Below are 18,250 nucleotides of genomic sequence, written 5' to 3' on the forward strand. Positions count from 1 at the left end.
CGTAAAATGTTTATTTAAAGAAGAAAAATGGTGTAAAATATCTTACATCATCAGTTTTCAGTATTTTATCCAGGCCTAAAGGTGCTTCCTGGAAAATTTTGTCAAAAAAGACAATAAGTGTCTCCACAATGCGTGCTTGGTGAGGATAATCCACAAGGGATGACAGAGACACAGTTGCTTCTGTGGGACGTGGTCGCATCAGTGCAGGCCCAAAAACGATGCCTAAGTTACTGGGGCTCATCTTATTGATCTGCTCTTGATCTGAAACTCTGCAAGGAAAATGGGAGTAACAGTGATCATAATGCGCTGTGTCCAATATCACCTGCCCCATACACACAATAACTGTACTCAACACTATACTTTTAGGGCAGATAGCGTAATGGAACCAAAAGACAGCACTGAAAAGATCTTTTAACATTTACTAATGTCTACATTTTAATACCATAATATTTGAGTTTGTCAGGAAATGAGTCATTCATCTATATTCCAAGCTATAGTTTATTATGAAATGTCAATTTACAAAGCATATGACTGTGATGTGCCTTTCAGTGACAGCATATTACAGTCCGCAACATCCCTGCTTATTCCTAGAACCCCACAGAGGAGCTCAGAAAAAGTTGCGAAGTTGAGCCTACCATATATGGTGGATACCTACGCTACGATGTTCATCAGAACATCCTACTGAATTAAATAAGACCAAAAGTGCTCTGTCCTTATCTCCCTCACAATGGAAAAGGAGAGAGACAAAAAAAAAAAAATCGACAGAACAACAGTACTGCTAGATTTATCCTCCACAGCTGACATACCGGCACAAATGCTTTATCAAGTACTGCAGCGTGACCTTGTTTTCATGTGGCAAATCTAACAACAATTCTTTCAGTTTTTCCACCATGATTTTTATCTCTGTCACGGTCTCTTCTCCTTTGTCTTCCAGTCTGGATGCCTTGCCAGGTTCACACCCACGTAGACTCTCTTTTGCAAGACCCATAAGACCGTTATACAGACGGAATGGCATCAGAGGCTCAGGGAGCTGAAATATTGAACATATTTAATGCCTGGTCCTATTTATCATGAAAGTTGTCGCTATGTAGTATAGGGAGTCATAGCTGAACAGGAATAAAAAAGAAAACCACATGGTAAATTTAGTAACAGGAGAAGTAGTCTATAACATGAATATGGTTTTATTACTTTACCTGTCGAAGGTACAGTTTCAGGACATTGCTCAGATCATGTGGTGATGCCTGAGAGAGCTCAACCAACTCCTTCCCATTTTCAAAAGCCTGGCATAGCTTCTCCACACGTGTCTTTACCCCATTCACACGATATATACCCTACAGCACAATCACAAGTACATAAACTGTCAGAAGGAGCATTGTTTTACTATACAGTAATTCCTGCTACTGAATAAATGGACTATCAACACAACTAAGGCCCAGCAACCCAAAGTTTTAATTCTATGATACAAGAAGCCCAGGATGGATGTAACTAGTGAGGGAATGATAATGCAATATGGCTGTTCTACAAACAAATCCGTATTCTCACATAAATACTCCAATGAGTGTCACCTTCATAGTTAATGCGCGTGCTTCTATCTCTGAGACACACTTGTGGATGAGGAAGGGCACATGATCTGGAGACCTCAGCGATGCCTCAGAGAAGTTTCTGCCAAACAGAAGCAAGCGACCCTGCAATTTCTTGTGACCACACTGTATCGCCAGAGTTTCCAAGCATTTTCTGTGACAGGCGAGGGAGCACTGAGGGAAGAGAGAGAGGTAGAGACATAAGAGTGCAACAGAGCAGGTATGTGGGTTATACTGAGTATATGAAGTGCAAGAGTAAAGCTACATTTTGAAGAGGTCTCTGTCGCAATGTTTCTAGAATGATATAGATACATATAAATTGATGACAGATAAGAACTACTTGCACATCTAATCTGATATGAGATAGTTTTAAGTGTGCCATGGTTTCTTGTAGCAACTCTTTAGGAAACAGCAGACTACCACAAAGTTAGCAACAGAATTGTTGTGTTTGGCATTAGAAAGATACAAGCATGTGAACCACGGCACAATTAACTATAGGGTCAGTTTTTACTAATACTAAATCATATGAGAAAAGAAAAACTACATAAAAAGCACCAGTGTAAAATTGATTAAGAAAATAAGTTACGCCCAGTTTCTAAACATACATCACATGAATCCAGAACTGGATTTAGACCTCATGGGTCTCTAGGCAAGATATCTGTTTGGGGCTCGCCTCCCTCAAACAATCCATAGCACTATTTTCATTTCTGATTCATGTCCCTTACATTATATGTCATTTTTCCTCCTTTCAGTAATGTTCCTTGCACATTATAACACACACACACACACACACACACACACACACACACACACACACACACCGTAATTCCCCTTAACAATATGCCACACACTGTAATGCCCCTTACACAATATGCCACACACAGTAATGCCCCTTACACATTATGCCACACACAGTAATGCCCCTTGCACATTATGCCACACACCGTAATGCCCCTTGCACATTATGTCACACACCAATACCCCTTGCACATTATGCCACACACCGTAATGCCCCTTGCACATTATGCCACACATCGTAGTGCCCCTTACACAATATGCCACACACCTTAATGCCCCTTACACATTATGCCTCACAGTAATACACCTTACACATGGCAGCCGCATACTTACCAGGCTGGGAGGCTGCTTTCCAGGTGCTCTTAGCTGCATCTGCCCTGCTTCCTTGTACTGTTCATCGTCAGGGTTTTATGTGCCCATGACCCTTCTCTTCCTGGCTAGTACTGGCGGCAAGCGGTCCGGCACTTCCAGGTACTGCTTCCGCTCATGCGTTTACTCCTGTTTACTAGTGTGCCGCTTCGGCGTCTAGTGTCCAATCCCCAGTGCAAGCAGTGTGCAGCCTGGTTGTGCCTGCAGCTGCCTGGGACCCCATAATCCTCCCCTGCAGCGATTAGCCCAGGGACCCAATTAGCAATCTTACATTTCTTTAATAAAAATGTATTGAGAAAAAAAATCCTAAATATCAGAAATACTAATTATCATAGTTCATTGCGTTTTACCTTAACATAAGAGATGAGTGAAAGTGCATCAAATGTCACATTCATACTGTATTTATAAGCTTGTAATTTGCTGAATGTTTATGCTATAAATAGAACTGGAATGATACTATTTAATTAATTCCAAAATAGGATGAGTAGAAAAGCAAAGCATTGCAAGAGGAAAACATGTAGCATATCTGTAGCACATATTTAGGGCACCTCTGTTTGCAGAGAGGTATGCACTAGTTAATCTTAAGGCCCATTATAGTGCTATAATTTATTTTATGCCCTATAGCACTGGCTCCTGGAGACGTCTCTCTGCCCCAGGCTCCCTGCGACATATTTGGTGTGATTGTCCCTGACTATCAAACTACTGGTCTGAGATAATTTCTATCTCCCAACAAATGTTGTTCCTACAGGTCCCGCATTTTGGCTGCTTAACCACTTACATATCACTGTGGCCGATTATATAAGAATTCCTTACTTAGTAATACAGCACGCTCCATCATTCCACTACTTTAGAATTCTAATAAAGCTCCCACTCGCAAAGAATTGATTATTTCATATCAATGGAGGATATTCTGCGCTCCTCAGTAGAATAAGCCTTCTGACTTCACCACTACCTGGATACCCTGGCTGCAAAATAAGTCCTCAGATAATTTTAAAAGCTACATGTCTTCCTTCCTCCCTAATGTGTAACTAAAGATCCTTAGATGGTTGTTGTCATTTTTCCCTTTACTAGGTAATCCACCCCTCCTTCCTCCCTTCACTTATTCATCTCCCACTTCAATCCCCCAGCTGCTGTTTCTCTGGGGCAGATGTATTAACCTGGAGAAGGCATAAGGAAGTGATAAACCAGTGATATGTGCAAGGTGATAAAGGCAGCAGCCAATCAGATCCCAACTGTTAATTTACATATTGGAACTGATTGGCTGCTGCCTTTATCACCTTGCACATATCACTGGTTTATCACTTCCTTATGCCTTCTCCAGGTTAATACATCTGCCCCTCTGTTCTCTTTTTATTTTACTAATCAATTACTTTCATATAGGTTTGTCTGATTTTAGTAATTTCTGATATGTTTTGATGTAAGAGTACTTTATCTGTGTTGCTTGTGTTTTGTTAAAAATCTTAATAAAAACAGAATATACATAAAAAAAATAATGTCCAGTGGGTACGGTAATGTGGCCCAATCTGAACTGGGTTCACTGTAATGTGGCATATTATGATCTGGGGTACTATAATATGAACTGGGTTCACTGTAATGTGGCATATTATGGTCTGGGGTACTATAATATGAACTGGGGACACTGTAATGTGGCATATTATGATCTGGGGTACTATAATATGAACTGGGGACACTGTAATGTGGCATATTATGATCTGGGGTACTATAATATGAACTGGGGACACTGTAATGTGGCATATTATGATCTGGGGTACTATAATATGAACTGGGGACACTGTAATGTGGCATATTATGATCTGGGGTACTATAATATGAACTGGGGACACTAATGTGGCATATTATGATCTGGGGTACTAGAATATGAACTGGGGACACTGTAATGTGGCATATTATGATCTGGGGTACTATAATATGAACTGGGGACACTGTAATGTGTCATATTATGATCTGGGGTACTAGAATATGAACTGGGGACACTGTAATGTGGCATATTATGATCTGGGGTACTATAATATGAACTGGGGACACTAATGTGGCATATTATGATCTGGGGTACTATAATATGAACTGGGGACACTGTAATGTGGCATATTATGATCTGGGGTACTAGAATATGAACTGGGGACACTGTAATGTGGCATATTATGATCTGGGGTACTAGAATATGAACTGGGGACACTGTAATGTGGCATATTATGATCTGGGGTACTAGAATATGAACTGGGGACACTGTAATGTGGCATATTATGATCTGGGGTACTATAATATGAACTGGGGACACTGTAATGTGGCATATTATGATCTGGGGTACTAGAATATGAACTGGGGACACTGTAATGTGGCATATTATGATCTGGGGTACTATAATATGAACTGGGGACACTGTAATGTGGCATATTATGATCTGGGGTACTATAATATGAACTGGGGACACTAATGTGGCATATTATGATCTGGGGTACTATAATATGAACTAGGGACACTGTAATGTGGCATATTATGATCTGGGGTACTATAATATGAACTGGGGACACTGTAATGTGGCATATTATGATCTGGGGTACTATAATATGAACTGGGGACACTGTAATGTGGCATATTATGATCTGGGGTACTATAATATGAACTGGGGACACTGTAATGTGGCATATTATGATCTGGGGTACTATAATATGAACTGGGGACACTGTAATGTGGCATATTATGATCTAGGGTACTATAATATGAACTGGGGACACTAATGTGGCATATTATGATCTGGGGTACTATAATATGAACTGGGGACACTGTAATGTGGCATATTATGATCTGGGGTACTATAATATGAACTGGGGACACTGTAATGTGGCATATTATGATCTGGGGTACTATAATATGAACTGGGGACACTGTAATGTGGCATATTATGATCTGGGGTACTATAATATGAACTGGGGACACTAATGTGGCATATTATGATCTGGGGTACTATAATATGAACTGGGGACACTGTAATGTGGCATATTATGATCTGGGGTACTATAATATGAACTGGGGACACTGTAATGTGGCATATTATGATCTGGGGTACTATAATATGAACTGGGGACACTGTAATGTGGCATATTATGATCTGGGGTACTATAATATGAACTGGGGACACTGTAATGTTGCAAAATTGAACTGGGGACACTAAAATGTACTGCAGACATTGTGTGATATAATGTTAACTCTGGCACTGTGTGGCATATTGTGTACTGGTGGCACTACAAAGGGAAGTTTTGTGAACTGGAGGCCCAGTAAGCCTCCCCACAAATGCTGTGCCCCTGATGAAGAGACTACAAATGCGAGGGACACTAAAAACACCTGCACCACCCCCATGTTCTCCATCTCACCTCCTCGCACTCTGCTCCCTGGAAGTACACATAACTGTTACACTCTCGACACTTGCTTGGCGTCCGTAGTTTGCGCAGCCTGTGCGTCCTAGCAGCTCGAGATAACCCAACATTGCGGAATGGACCAGTAGGGCTTGTTGCCTCCAAGTCTGCAGGGAGTCCATTAATGCCTAGGTAGGAAAATATTAGCACAATGGATGTTGTTTCGTTTGTTACTGAGCTCTTAACTTTTTTACTTTCTACCCTACTAGTATTGTTCTGCTGAAGTTCATGGGTTGTAGGTATTATGATGTTTTGTATAGGTCTACTTAGTTGATATGAGTTGATAAGTTTTAACCCTTACAGAAGTAGAAAAATAAATATATTATATGACCACTATATGGCATGCTTCTGCTTATTCAGGTAGTGTTCCGGATAAAACCACAAATCTAAAATAAAACAACTTTTCTCCTAAAATTCACAAATGTATAAAGTAAATGTATATGTGCCTTAGCACTGGAACACAAGATGCTAGGATGTCAGTAAGGTTTTCTAGTGAATTCAAAGCCTTAAAGTGTTCCTATGTATTAAACATGCAAACAAAACACAGAAAACCCATCTAAAATATGTAAATGATATAAGATAGAGAAAAAAAATCACCTTTTCCAACATAATTCATTACAGTGTACTGTCCTCAGTCTTTTAGACTCTGAGTGGCGTGCTGCATATACTTCCACTGGTTTACTATAAAGTATTGTTGTGCCCCCTCTTCTTAATCACAGGTTAATCCCATGAGTATGGAGTCCTGGAATGTTCTTTAAATGTGTAAAATGTCACCACTATTAGATTTGCTAGTCATTTAAAAACAACAAATGAATTAAATGGAAATAGGTCTACTGCATTATTAACCATGTTTCGTTTATGTTTTTAAATATTTGTTCACATTTCCAACAAAGTATTTTTTCTCACTACTAATAGAATGCTTTTAAGTGCAACAGCCTAACAAAGATAATTATGCAGTACTGAAAAAGATTGTGTAAATGGTATACAGATAGAACCCACAGGCATTCTGCATAAAGTTTCAGCAATCTACATGTAATCTTTTCAGCCTAAAAGATGACAGTTGTCAGGTGAACACTTAGGGGTGCTTTTCTGTTGCCCAGAACCACCAGCTAACGTTACCGCTATTTACACTGTTGCATACAAATTTGACAGCAGCCTAATTGGAATGTTATGATGCGACACCAGATAGGTGTGTTTGTGTTATAAGCAGAGAAGCTGTTTATCACCGACTTCCTGGCTGTCTTCTCCATGAGGGGGCAGCCAGATCAGCAAAGCAAGGGGACGTGTTGCGAGAAAGTGGGCAGCCAAGAACGCTAACCAATTTCCCAGGAGAGTAGGAATCTATGACAAAGGATTTAAAGCCAACAAATCAGGATAGAGCTGGGGTGGTGCTTAGACTTTGAAAAGGTGCTGATTCCTGTGAGTGGGGCAATTGATGCCAGACCAACTGGCTTAGCTCATGGTCAGTTGGACTGTGTTATCTCAAGCTGGGCACACATTAGACATTTTTTTTTTGAATGATTGCCCGATTCCAAAAGATTGGAACAAGAAATCGTTCAAATCGTGAAATGTGTATGCACTATTGTGAGCTCCCACGGATCATCTGTCGCATCTTCAGATCTGCTGTACATGCAGCCCAATCTGAAGATGTGGCTGATGCATACTTGCCTACCTGACCCTCTCCATGAGGGAGAAAATGCTCTGTTCCTGGACTTTCCTGGTAATGTATGATTGCCATCACCTGTGATGAGCTAGTTAATTGATAAGAAAGGTGTTTCACCACAGGTGATGGCAATCATACATTACCAGGAAAGTCCAGGAACAGAGCATTTTCTCCCTCATGGAGAGGGTCAGGTAGGCAAGTATGGGCTGATGACTCCATGCATTTGGATGCGGCAGGGGAGCGATATGTCATGTGGTTGTTCTCCAGATCGTGCATTGTGTACAGGCCGCATGATATATCATTCCAAAGCACCTGCCGTTGGCTGGGCACACAGGTCATCTAATGTGTACCCAGCTTTAGTGCTAGGGGTCGGCAACAAAAAGACTGTTATATTTGCATAAGTTGTCTGCCATCCTAAGTTGTCTGCCGTCTGTCAGCCAAATCTATCATTTTGAAGGTGTTTGTGCCACAATCAATATACATGTTCTCATTGTAACTACATATACAGAAAACCCCTATAGAAGTCCTGTATTTGCCTGACTACCTTGTTCAAGTGCTGTCAGTCTTTTGCTTTCAACGTCTTCATTGGGTGAGAGAGGCTGTATCAGTTTTTCTGAGAAACCTGCAAATAGGAGACTTCATTTAAAATTTCACACATTCCACTTTATATGAACATAACAAGTCTGTTATTTGCATAGATAACAAAATAGTTTTATTTTCATAATGTGTCAATATGACCACTGCCTTAAAATGTGCAAATGTACCTGTGGTTTCTTTGCTCCCTGTTGTGTCTCCCTCAGACATAGCACTTGGCCATGACTTATGTACTTGATGACCTCTGCCTCCTAATAATATAATGATGAGCAGTTATATAAAATCCATATATAAAACAATATGTTTAAGGCATCACTCAAAGAATCTTTACGGCTCAAACAAGTTATGTATCTTTCAGTGGAGAAATGTCTGTCTATTTCAAGAATAGCACAAACAGGATTTCCTAGGGTATAGCATGTTATTACTAGAAACTAAATGTAAATATAGGGGCTGTCTGAGGCCAGGTGTATGGTAACAAAGTATTAGTGTGCAAATAAACTATAATAATTAGTAACAATAAATGTAATTTTTTTCAGATGAATGAGAGGCAAGGCTTCCACAGTGCACACAGGTCCCATATGGGCTTTTGATTGCAAGTGCATAGGGTAAAAGGACAAGTAGGCATTCTGTCAAAGTTGCAGAATGAAGCAAAGTTACCATAGTCTCATCAATGATAAGAGTTATTTCATGCGCCACCGATATAACTAGGGATCCCATAAGCCACAGGTTCTCAAACTCGGTCCTCAGGACCCCACACAGTGCATGTTTTCCAGGTCTCCTCACAGAATCGCAAGTGAAATAATTAGCTCTACCTGTGTACCTTTTAAAATGTGTCAGTGAGTAATTAATACACCTGTGCACCTGCTGGGTTACCTTCAAAACATGCACTGTGTGGGGGCCTGAGGACCGAGTTTGAGAACCACTGCCCTAAGCCTACAAAGCCAGTTTTCCTCTGTTCCAGGCATTCCCAACCTCGGTCCTCAAGGCACATTAACAGTGCAGGTTTTAGTGATATCCAGGCTTCTGCACAGATGGTTAAATCAAAGTAATCGAAGTACTAATTAAGCCACCCGTGCTCAAGCAGGGTTATTATTAAAATTATGGATATGCCAATGCGCACACTAGGAGCTGCAATCTTGACTATAAAGATAGATATCACCTGTCATACACACAAAATCTAAACCAAAAAAAAAGAGAAAATAATACAACTCTTAATTGCACTCACTAATAACCCTTTCACACCGCACAAATAACCCGGTATCGACCTAGCATATTGCCGGGTCAACACGGGTCGGCATGTGGTGTGAAAGGGACATAGCCGAAATCGCGGGTCGCCTGACCCGGCAATTCAACCCGGGAATAAAGCAGTGTTATGCCCGGGTTGAATACCAGGTCAGTGGCTGCGTAAACGGGCTCCCGGGACGATGCTTCCCGAGACCCGTTTACTACAGCAGGGAGTGGCGGCGCGGAGATGATGTCATCTCCCAGCGCCGCCTCCACCTCCGCCCCCACCGCCGGCTCCGCCCCACGCTGCTATGGCAACCAGCCCAGCATATTGCCGGGTCGGGGAAGCCTGCAGCAGCGGCCAATGCCGGATCCCACCGAGGAAGGACCCGTTTCCAATTCCCGGGTGGGATCTGGCATTGGCAGTGTGAAAGGGGTATAAGAGATCAAAATAAACAGTGGGGGAGTTCCCAGTGTGTATTCCCAAATATAGAGGAGCTGTGTTACAGAAGGAATAAGGTCGGGAGAGACTTCTGAAAGAAACCTTTATGTGAGTAGTCATGTGCCTGATGTTGTAAATTGGATACACCCATTTACTTTATCCGTACCACTGGGTGTTCACACAATAGACTGACGGCTAGGAACCATCACAAAAGAAACCTCTATGGATGGAATATATGTCACCGCTGTGTGAGTACGGTACGGCATATTATAATATATAAAAAACATGCTGAGGACGTAGCCACCAATATCCACATCTATATACACACCATTTATTGGGACACACTACACTATTTTTTGCCTTTTGTTTTTCATTCTTTTATATGTATACATAGGCTTACCATACTATCCCTTTAAACCAGGACACTCATTAGTGTTATTACACAGGTTCTGTGGCTGGCTGACTACAAGCCTGCATGTCACCTGGTATTAATCAGCCAAAGAACCTGTGTAATTCATGAGTGTCCCAGTTTAAAGGGATAGTATGGTAAGCCTATGTATACATCTTGTGATCATTGAGGATGTATTACGGAGATTTTTCAAGGACATTTTTTTATGAATTCCTACATTCCATCTTCATAACGAACATAAAATACTAATTTTTACGTACAAATAGTGACTTACTTTCCAAGTTTATTTTGCTCTTTTAGTAAAAGCATACCTCCCAACATGACCCTCTCCAGGAGGGACACAGTGCTCTGCTTCTGGACTTTTTTCTTAATGTAAGATTGTCTACACCTGTGTTGAACAGGTTAATGGGTAAGAAAGGTGTGTCAGCACAGGTGATGGCAATCACAAATTAAGAGGGAAGTGCAGGAGCAGAACATTATGTCCCTCCTGGAGAGGGTTATGTTGGGAGCAGAGGCGGAACTACCGCCAGTGCAACCAGTGCGTTGCACTGGGGCCCGCCTCTGTCCAGGGGCCCAAAGCATGTAATGAGTCAAAACTGACTCATTACATGCCGCTGCGGGCAACCGCTGCCCGCAGCACACAGCCGCCTGGATAGGAGAGGAGCGCACTGCAGCGGCACGGGGGAGGGAGGTGGAGGAGGGAGCCGCAGCAGCGCTTTGTTACTGGTGGAGGCGCTGCTGCTGCTGCCCCTCTGCTTCACTATAGGCTGTCTTCCGAGAACAGCCTATAGTGAAGCAGAGGGGCAGCAGCAGCAGCGCCTCCACCAATAACACAGCACTGCTGCGGCTCCCTCCTCCACCTCCCTCCTCCTCCTTCTCTCCTGCCCGGGAATCGTCAGAAGCTGCACCGAGGAGCCTGAGCCAGCGGAGAGGGTAAGTATAATTCTTTTCTTTCTTTCTTTCTTTCTTTCTTTCTTTCTTTCTTTCTTTCTTTCTTTCTTTCTTTCTTTCTTTCTTTCTTTCTTTCTTTCTGTGTTTCTTTCGGTGTTTCTGTCTTTCTTGGGACTGTCTGCCGCAATGTGTAAAAATGGGGAATCTGCCTGCCGCTATGTGTAAAAATGCGGAATCTCCCTGCCGCAATGTGTAAAAAGGGGGACGCTGTCTGCCGTAATGTGTAACAAGGGCACGCTGTCTGCCGTAATGTGTAAAAAGTGTACGCTGTCTGCCATAATGTGTAAAAAGGGGACGCTGTCTGCCGTAATGTGTAAAAAGGGGACGCTGTCTGCCGTAATGTGGAAAAAGGGGGACGCTGTCTGCCGTTATGTGTAAAAAGTGTACGCTGTCTGCCGCTATGTTTAACAAGGGCACGATGTCTGCCGTAATGTGTAAAAAGAGGAATCTGTCCGTCGTAAGGTGTAAAAGGGTCTCTACCTGGTGTAGTGGTGCTACTGTGCGGCGTAATTTGAATAATGGAAACTACTGTGCACCGTTTTATGAATTGGTATTATTTTGTGGCCACACCCCTTCGCCACAAAGCCACGCCACTATGGATTTTTGCGCGCGCCTACGGCGCGCACTGCCCCTGTCTTGCATGCAGGGGTGGGGCTCCGATGCCGTTTCTTGCACACAGTGCTAAAATGTCTAGTTACGGCACTGTTGCTAGGTATCCATTTCTCTGGCCCTGAGCAGGTCCCCCTCACCAGATCCTCTCCAGGGGTGAGGGGGTGAACTTGGATGGGATGGGGGAGGAGGGGGGCCCACCGCTCGCTAGGCCCACCGCTCGCTAGTTCCACCACTGGTTGGGAGGTATGGTAAAAGCAATTGAGGATTGTATTAATTTCTCTTGTTTGCGGTTAACACTAAAACCTGGACTGTTAGTGTGCCTTGAGGACAGAGATTGGGGAATGCTGCTCTATTCAGAACGTAGCTGTGGTCAAGGCATTATGTGATAAACAAATGATGCAAGTCCCCATCAGAAGACATTATAAAAGTCTACCGTGTGGTATCATATTGTTGTCATAGCTGTCAAATTATAATGGAGTTTAAAAAAAAACCTAGCTGTGTATGCCAGCAGTATACATAGGAAAAACAATACTATCAATAGATGAATGGGCACTTTGGTGTAGAACATATCCCTCACAAGAAACTGGTGAAAAAGTTGTTTTAAATCATCCCTTATTGGACCATAAGTATAATCCACACTGAAGTATGGGTTTGTGTTGGTCACCACATCATGATAAATGGGAGTACAGGTGCAATTATCATTCAAAGTAATCTGGGTAAAGGGTTACAAATTGAATCTTTCTTTCGTATAAAAAGTGCTAAGTGCTGCCTTGCGCATACCACTTTGGACTTAACCTGTGTCTTTTTAAATTGAATGTAGACTGTAAATCAGATAATGATACTAGTATGGCCATTCACTTACGTAGTAATGTACCTTTTTACATGCAAAATCAAAGAACAGCAGATACAAATCTGTCTATAAAGGTTGTCAAATTATGTGGATACACACACACATTTCTCTACCGTCCTAGGGGATACTGGGATGGTCTTAGTACCACGGGGTATAGATGGGGTCCATTGGAGCCTGGCACTTTAAAAATTCTTCAGAGTGTGCTGGCTCCTCCCCTCTATGCCCCTCCTGCAGACTCAGTTTAGAAAAATGTGCCCAAGGAGCCAGGTGCATTCTCTGGAGCTCCAGAGTGTTTCCTCAAAATCTTTATTTTAGTTGGTTATTTTCAGGAAGAACTGGTGGGCACCAGTTTGCCTGCATCATGGGACTTAGGGGGGGGGGGGGGACTTGACCAACCTCTTGAAGGGTTAATGGTCTGGATCCCCACTGACAGGACATAGCTCCCGAGGTGTTGTTTCGCTCGCCCCCAGGGTGTGCGCACACTCCAACAGCAGGCCACCAGCCCTAACAGAGCTGAAGACGCTGGCATGGTGAGTACAGAAATCGGGGTCCTGGTTAATGGGCCCCCAGTTCACATGGCGACATAAGGGCGCGGCGGGCTGAGGTGCCCGCTGCATATACCCACACTTGCGCTGACACAGCAAAGGGGTTTTAACCCCATTTTCTGTAAATTAGAGACACATGCCAGTATAATAAAGAACAGGGACCACGCACCATTAAGGGGGTGGGGCTTTACTCAGAGCGGGACCAACAGCTCAGAGGCGCCATTTCCTGCTGTATCATACTACAGGCTACATGCAGGGAAGCGCTGCTCCTCCAAGGACCCTCTAAAGCACTTTACACTGGTACCAGGGTATTTTGTAGAAGGGGGGAGCAATATATTGTCTGTAAAAACTAGTTACCATATCTAAGGTTCTAGTTTCTGCCTGGCTAAGCACTGCTTTAGCTGATTGAGGCAGGAGTGTGCTGGTTTCTCTCCCTCTCTGTCTCTCTCCATCCCGACTGTAAACTGGGTTACTGTGTATATTTCACTGCTCCTGTGCGTGTGTTCTGCTGTATAAACATGTCTGGCAAGAAAGTTATATTTCAGTCCTGTAGCACCACTCCAGGGGGGTCTCTGTTATGTACTCAGTGCAGTCTCCCTTCACAGGGAAGCAGCACACAGGAACCAGAATGGCTGGATTTAACGGGATGATGTCTAACATATCATCTGAATTGGCTACTGCCAGACAGGAAAGACAAGTGTTTAAAAAATCTATGGATGATTTTCTGGTTCATACTTCTGATCTCAGACCGGCCTCTCAACCCCCTATGCTGGTTTCACAGAAACGTACACTGCCCATGTGCTCCAGTCTGACTCTGATAATGAGATGCCAGATTTGGAGGAAGGGAAGTAGAGGTTGATGAAGGAGACAGTACTCTGTCTCAGGGTGTGGAAGCACTTATCTATTCTATTAGGGAGGTCCTGAATATCCCTGATAAAGAGGCAGAACCTGATGAGTCATTTTCTAATGTAAAACAAAAGTCTACTGCCACCTTTCCAGTCTCTAAGGAATTAAACACACTTTTTAAAGAGATGTGGGTTAATTCTGACAAGAAATTTCCAACCCCTAAGCGGTTGGATCTCTTTCCCTTTCCACCCTGAGGATAGGAAGGTGTGGGAGAATCCTCCAGCTGTGGATACCTCAGTATCCAGGCTGTCACATAAGATTGTACTGCCTGTACCTGGTGCTATCTCCTTAAAAGACCCTACTGATCATAAGATTGAGACTACACTCAAATCCATTGCAGTGGAAGTCGCACAAAGACCCACCATTGCTTGTTGTTGGATCTCAAGGGCTATTGTTAAATGGTCTGGTAATGTGATAGAAGGTTTGTTAACACTATGCCTTAGGATGAGCTTCTGACACTCCTGCTAACTTCATGAGTGAGGCAATCAAGGAGACGTACTCTGGCTAGACGTGCTTATCCCAGACCCTCTCTACAGTACTTTTGTGTGGCCAGATTCAGAGGCAGGGCCAGGGATTCCTCAAATGCAGCTAGAGGAAATAGAGGTAAACCTCGCAGACCAGTGGCCGCTGGATCACTGGAGCAGAATTCAGGTTCTTCCTCAATGAAGCCCGCCGCGTGACGGTTGGCTCCAGCTGCAGGGGAACATTCAGGTTGGTGCTCGACTTCAATATTTCCAACAGGTTTGGGTGGAGTCTTGCTGGGATCCTTGGGTGAGAGACCCAATCTCACAAGGATACCAGTTAGAGTTTCAAACACTCCCTCACAGATTCTTCAAGTCGGGAGTTACCTTGCAAGACGCCATACAAAAACTGCTGTTAACGAAGGTTATTGTCCTAGTCCCTCCTCTGCTTCGAAACAAAGGATTTTATTCAAGGCTGTTCATGGTGCCGAAGCTGGACGGTTCGGTAAGACCAATCTTAAACCTCAAATCTCTGAGCCCATACCTGCGGGTGTTAGAGTTCAAAATGGAATATCTGAGAGCGGTGGTCTCTGGCCTAGAGGAAGGGGAGTTCCTGTCATCCATGGATATCAAGGACGCATACCTTCACATCCCGATCTGGCCGCCTCATCAAGCTTACCACAGATTTGCGCTGCAAGACAGCCACTTCCAGTTTCGGGCTTTTCCATCTTTGAATCAGCCTACTAGGCAAGATGGTGGCCTCCTACGAGGCTATTCAGTACGGAAGATTCCATGCCCCTCCATTCCAGCTGGATCTGCTGGACAAATGCCAGGGTCACATCTCCACATGCACCAGAGGATATCCCTTTCACCAAAGGCAAGGATCTCCCTTCTATGGTGGTTGCAGATCTCTCACCTAGTGGAGGGCCGACGGTTCAGAATCCAGACATGGATTCTGTTGACAACGGATGCAAGCCTCCACGGCTGTGGGGCTGCGACCCAAGGGGCTCAGTTTCAGGGAAGGTGGTTGCCCCGATAGTCTTCTCTTCCGATAAACATTCTGGAACTCTGGGCGATTTACAATGCCCAGCCTCTTACCTCCTTCAACATCAGGCCATACAGGTCCAGTCGGACAACACCACGGCGGTGGTGTACATAAACCAACAGGGAGGAACAAAAATCAGGGCCGCAATGTGAGAAGTGTACAGGATACTCCTCTGGGCAGAGCGCAACACCAGGGCCATGTCAGCCATATTCATTATGGGAGTGGACAACTGGGAAGCGGACTTCCTCAGCAGACACGATCTGCACCCGGGGGAATGGGGCCTTCACCCGCAGGTGTTTCAACTGTTGGTACAACGGTGAGGCTGCCCGCTGATCGACATGATGGCTTCTCGCCTCAACAAGAAAATGCGTCGCTACTGCTCCAGGATAAGGGATCCACAGGCTGCAGCGGTGGACGTTCTGACAGCGCCGTGGGTTTACCAGTTCGTCTATCTGTTCCCTCCACTTCCTCTCATTCCCAGAGTTCTCAAAATACTAAATCGGGAAAGCCCCAGGATTGGTCTCGCAGGGCCTGGTATGCAGATCTCCTGGACATGTCCCTCGAGGAGCGATGGCCTCTGCCGCCTCAAGAAGATCTTCTTCAGCAAGGGCCGTCATCTATCCAGACTTACCGCGGCTTCGTTTGACGGCACGGAAGTTGAAAGGGAGATTTTAGCCAGGAAAGGGCTTCCTGCCAAGGTTATCTCGACTATGGTCCAAGCCAGGAAGGTGGTAACATCTAAACATTACCATCGCATATGGAAGAAATATGTTTCTTGGTGTGAGGGTCGGCAGAGCCGGCCATAGGCATAGGCAAACTAGCCAATTGCCTAGGGCATTTGATATGCCTAGGGGCATCAGCAGCTTCTGCTGATTAAAATGATATGCAGCATGCCTATATTCTGTGTGTAGCATTTCATATGCAGTTACAGCCACAGTCTCACACAGTATATAGGCATGCTGCATATAATTTTAATCAGCAGAAGCTGCTTGTGCATCCTAGCCACATAGCAAGATGCATTTTCATAAAAAAGCCCAACGTTAGCATTGAGGCAATATTTATGAGGACACATCTGTATCCAAGCAGAGGCAGAGGTCACAGTGTTAGTGGCAGTGTGATTGCTGTGTGCATGTGAGTGGGTTGGTTGTGCAGTAGTGTTCGAAATATGTGTAAGGAGCATTATGTGTGTCATGTAAAAACGCATTAATAATGTGCAACATATGTGTAAGGGGCACTATGTGTGTCATGTGTATAAGGGCATTAATAATGTGCGGCATATGTGTAACAGGGTACTACTGTATGTGTGTCATTATGTGTATAGGGGCACTAATAATGTGCAGCAAATGTGTAGGGGGCACTATGTGTGTCATTATGTGTATAGGGGCACTAATAATGTGCGGCATATGTGTAAGGGACATTCTGTGTAAAAGGGCATTAATGAAGGTTGTCATAATGTGTAAGGTGGCGCATTATGTTTATAAGGACATTAATAAGGTGTCTCATATGTGTAAGGGGCATTACTGTGTGGAATGTGTATAAATGCATTACTAATGTGTGGCATTATGTGTATAAGGTGCTCTACTATGTGGCGTTGCGTATAGAAAGAGCACTACTGTGTCATCTAATGTGAATAAAGAGCAATAGGGTGTGGTGTAATGTGAATAAGGAGCAATTCAGTGTGATGTAATGTGAATAAGGGGCTCTACTGTGAGGAGTAACGTTTATAAAGTAAAGTGATAATACTGTGGGATGTAATATGAATTATGAGCACTATTGCATGATCATATGTAAATAAAGTTGCAGTACTGTGTGGCGTAATTGGAATTGGGGTTAAAATAATAAGAATTTACTTACCGATAATTCTATTTCTCATAGTCCGTAGTGGATGCTGGGGACTCCGAAAGGACCATGGGGAATAGCGGCTCCGCAGGAGACTGGGCACAAAGTAAAAGCTTTAGGACTAGCTGGTGTGCACTGGCTCCTCCCCCTATACCCTCCTCCAAGCCTCAGTTAGGATACTGTGCCCGGACGAGCGTACACAATAAGGAAGGATTTTGAATCCCGGGTAAGACTCGTACCAGCCACACCAATCACACCGTACAACTTGTGATCTGAACCCAGTTAACAGCATGATAACAGAAGGAGCCTCTGAAAAGATGGCTCACAACAACAATAACCCGATTTTTGTAACAATAACTATGTACAAGTAATGCAGACAATCCGCACTTGGGATGGGCGCCCAGCATCCACTACGGACTATGAGAAATAGAATTATCGGTAAGTAAATTCTTATTTTCTCTAACGTCCTAGTGGATGCTGGGGACTCCGAAAGGACCATGGGGATTATACCAAAGCTCCCAAACGGGC

General features: G+C 43.7%; 1 protein-coding gene across 1 annotated transcript in view; it reads right to left on the reverse strand.

The window, feature by feature from the left end:
* ARHGAP45 (Rho GTPase activating protein 45) overlaps positions 1–18,250 on the reverse strand; it is a 268,853-nt gene that overhangs the window by 39,131 nt on the left and 211,472 nt on the right. Inside the window, 7 exon segments of the mRNA XM_063914359.1 lie at positions 47–269; positions 807–1,030; positions 1,194–1,331; positions 1,566–1,754; positions 6,140–6,309; positions 8,389–8,466; positions 8,609–8,689. Coding sequence (XP_063770429.1) covers positions 47–269; positions 807–1,030; positions 1,194–1,331; positions 1,566–1,754; positions 6,140–6,309; positions 8,389–8,466; positions 8,609–8,689 — 1,103 coding nt within the window.

The sequence above is a fragment of the Pseudophryne corroboree genome, chromosome 1 (assembly GCF_028390025.1).
Source record: "Pseudophryne corroboree isolate aPseCor3 chromosome 1, aPseCor3.hap2, whole genome shotgun sequence".
Lineage (NCBI taxonomy): Eukaryota > Metazoa > Chordata > Amphibia > Anura > Myobatrachidae > Pseudophryne > Pseudophryne corroboree.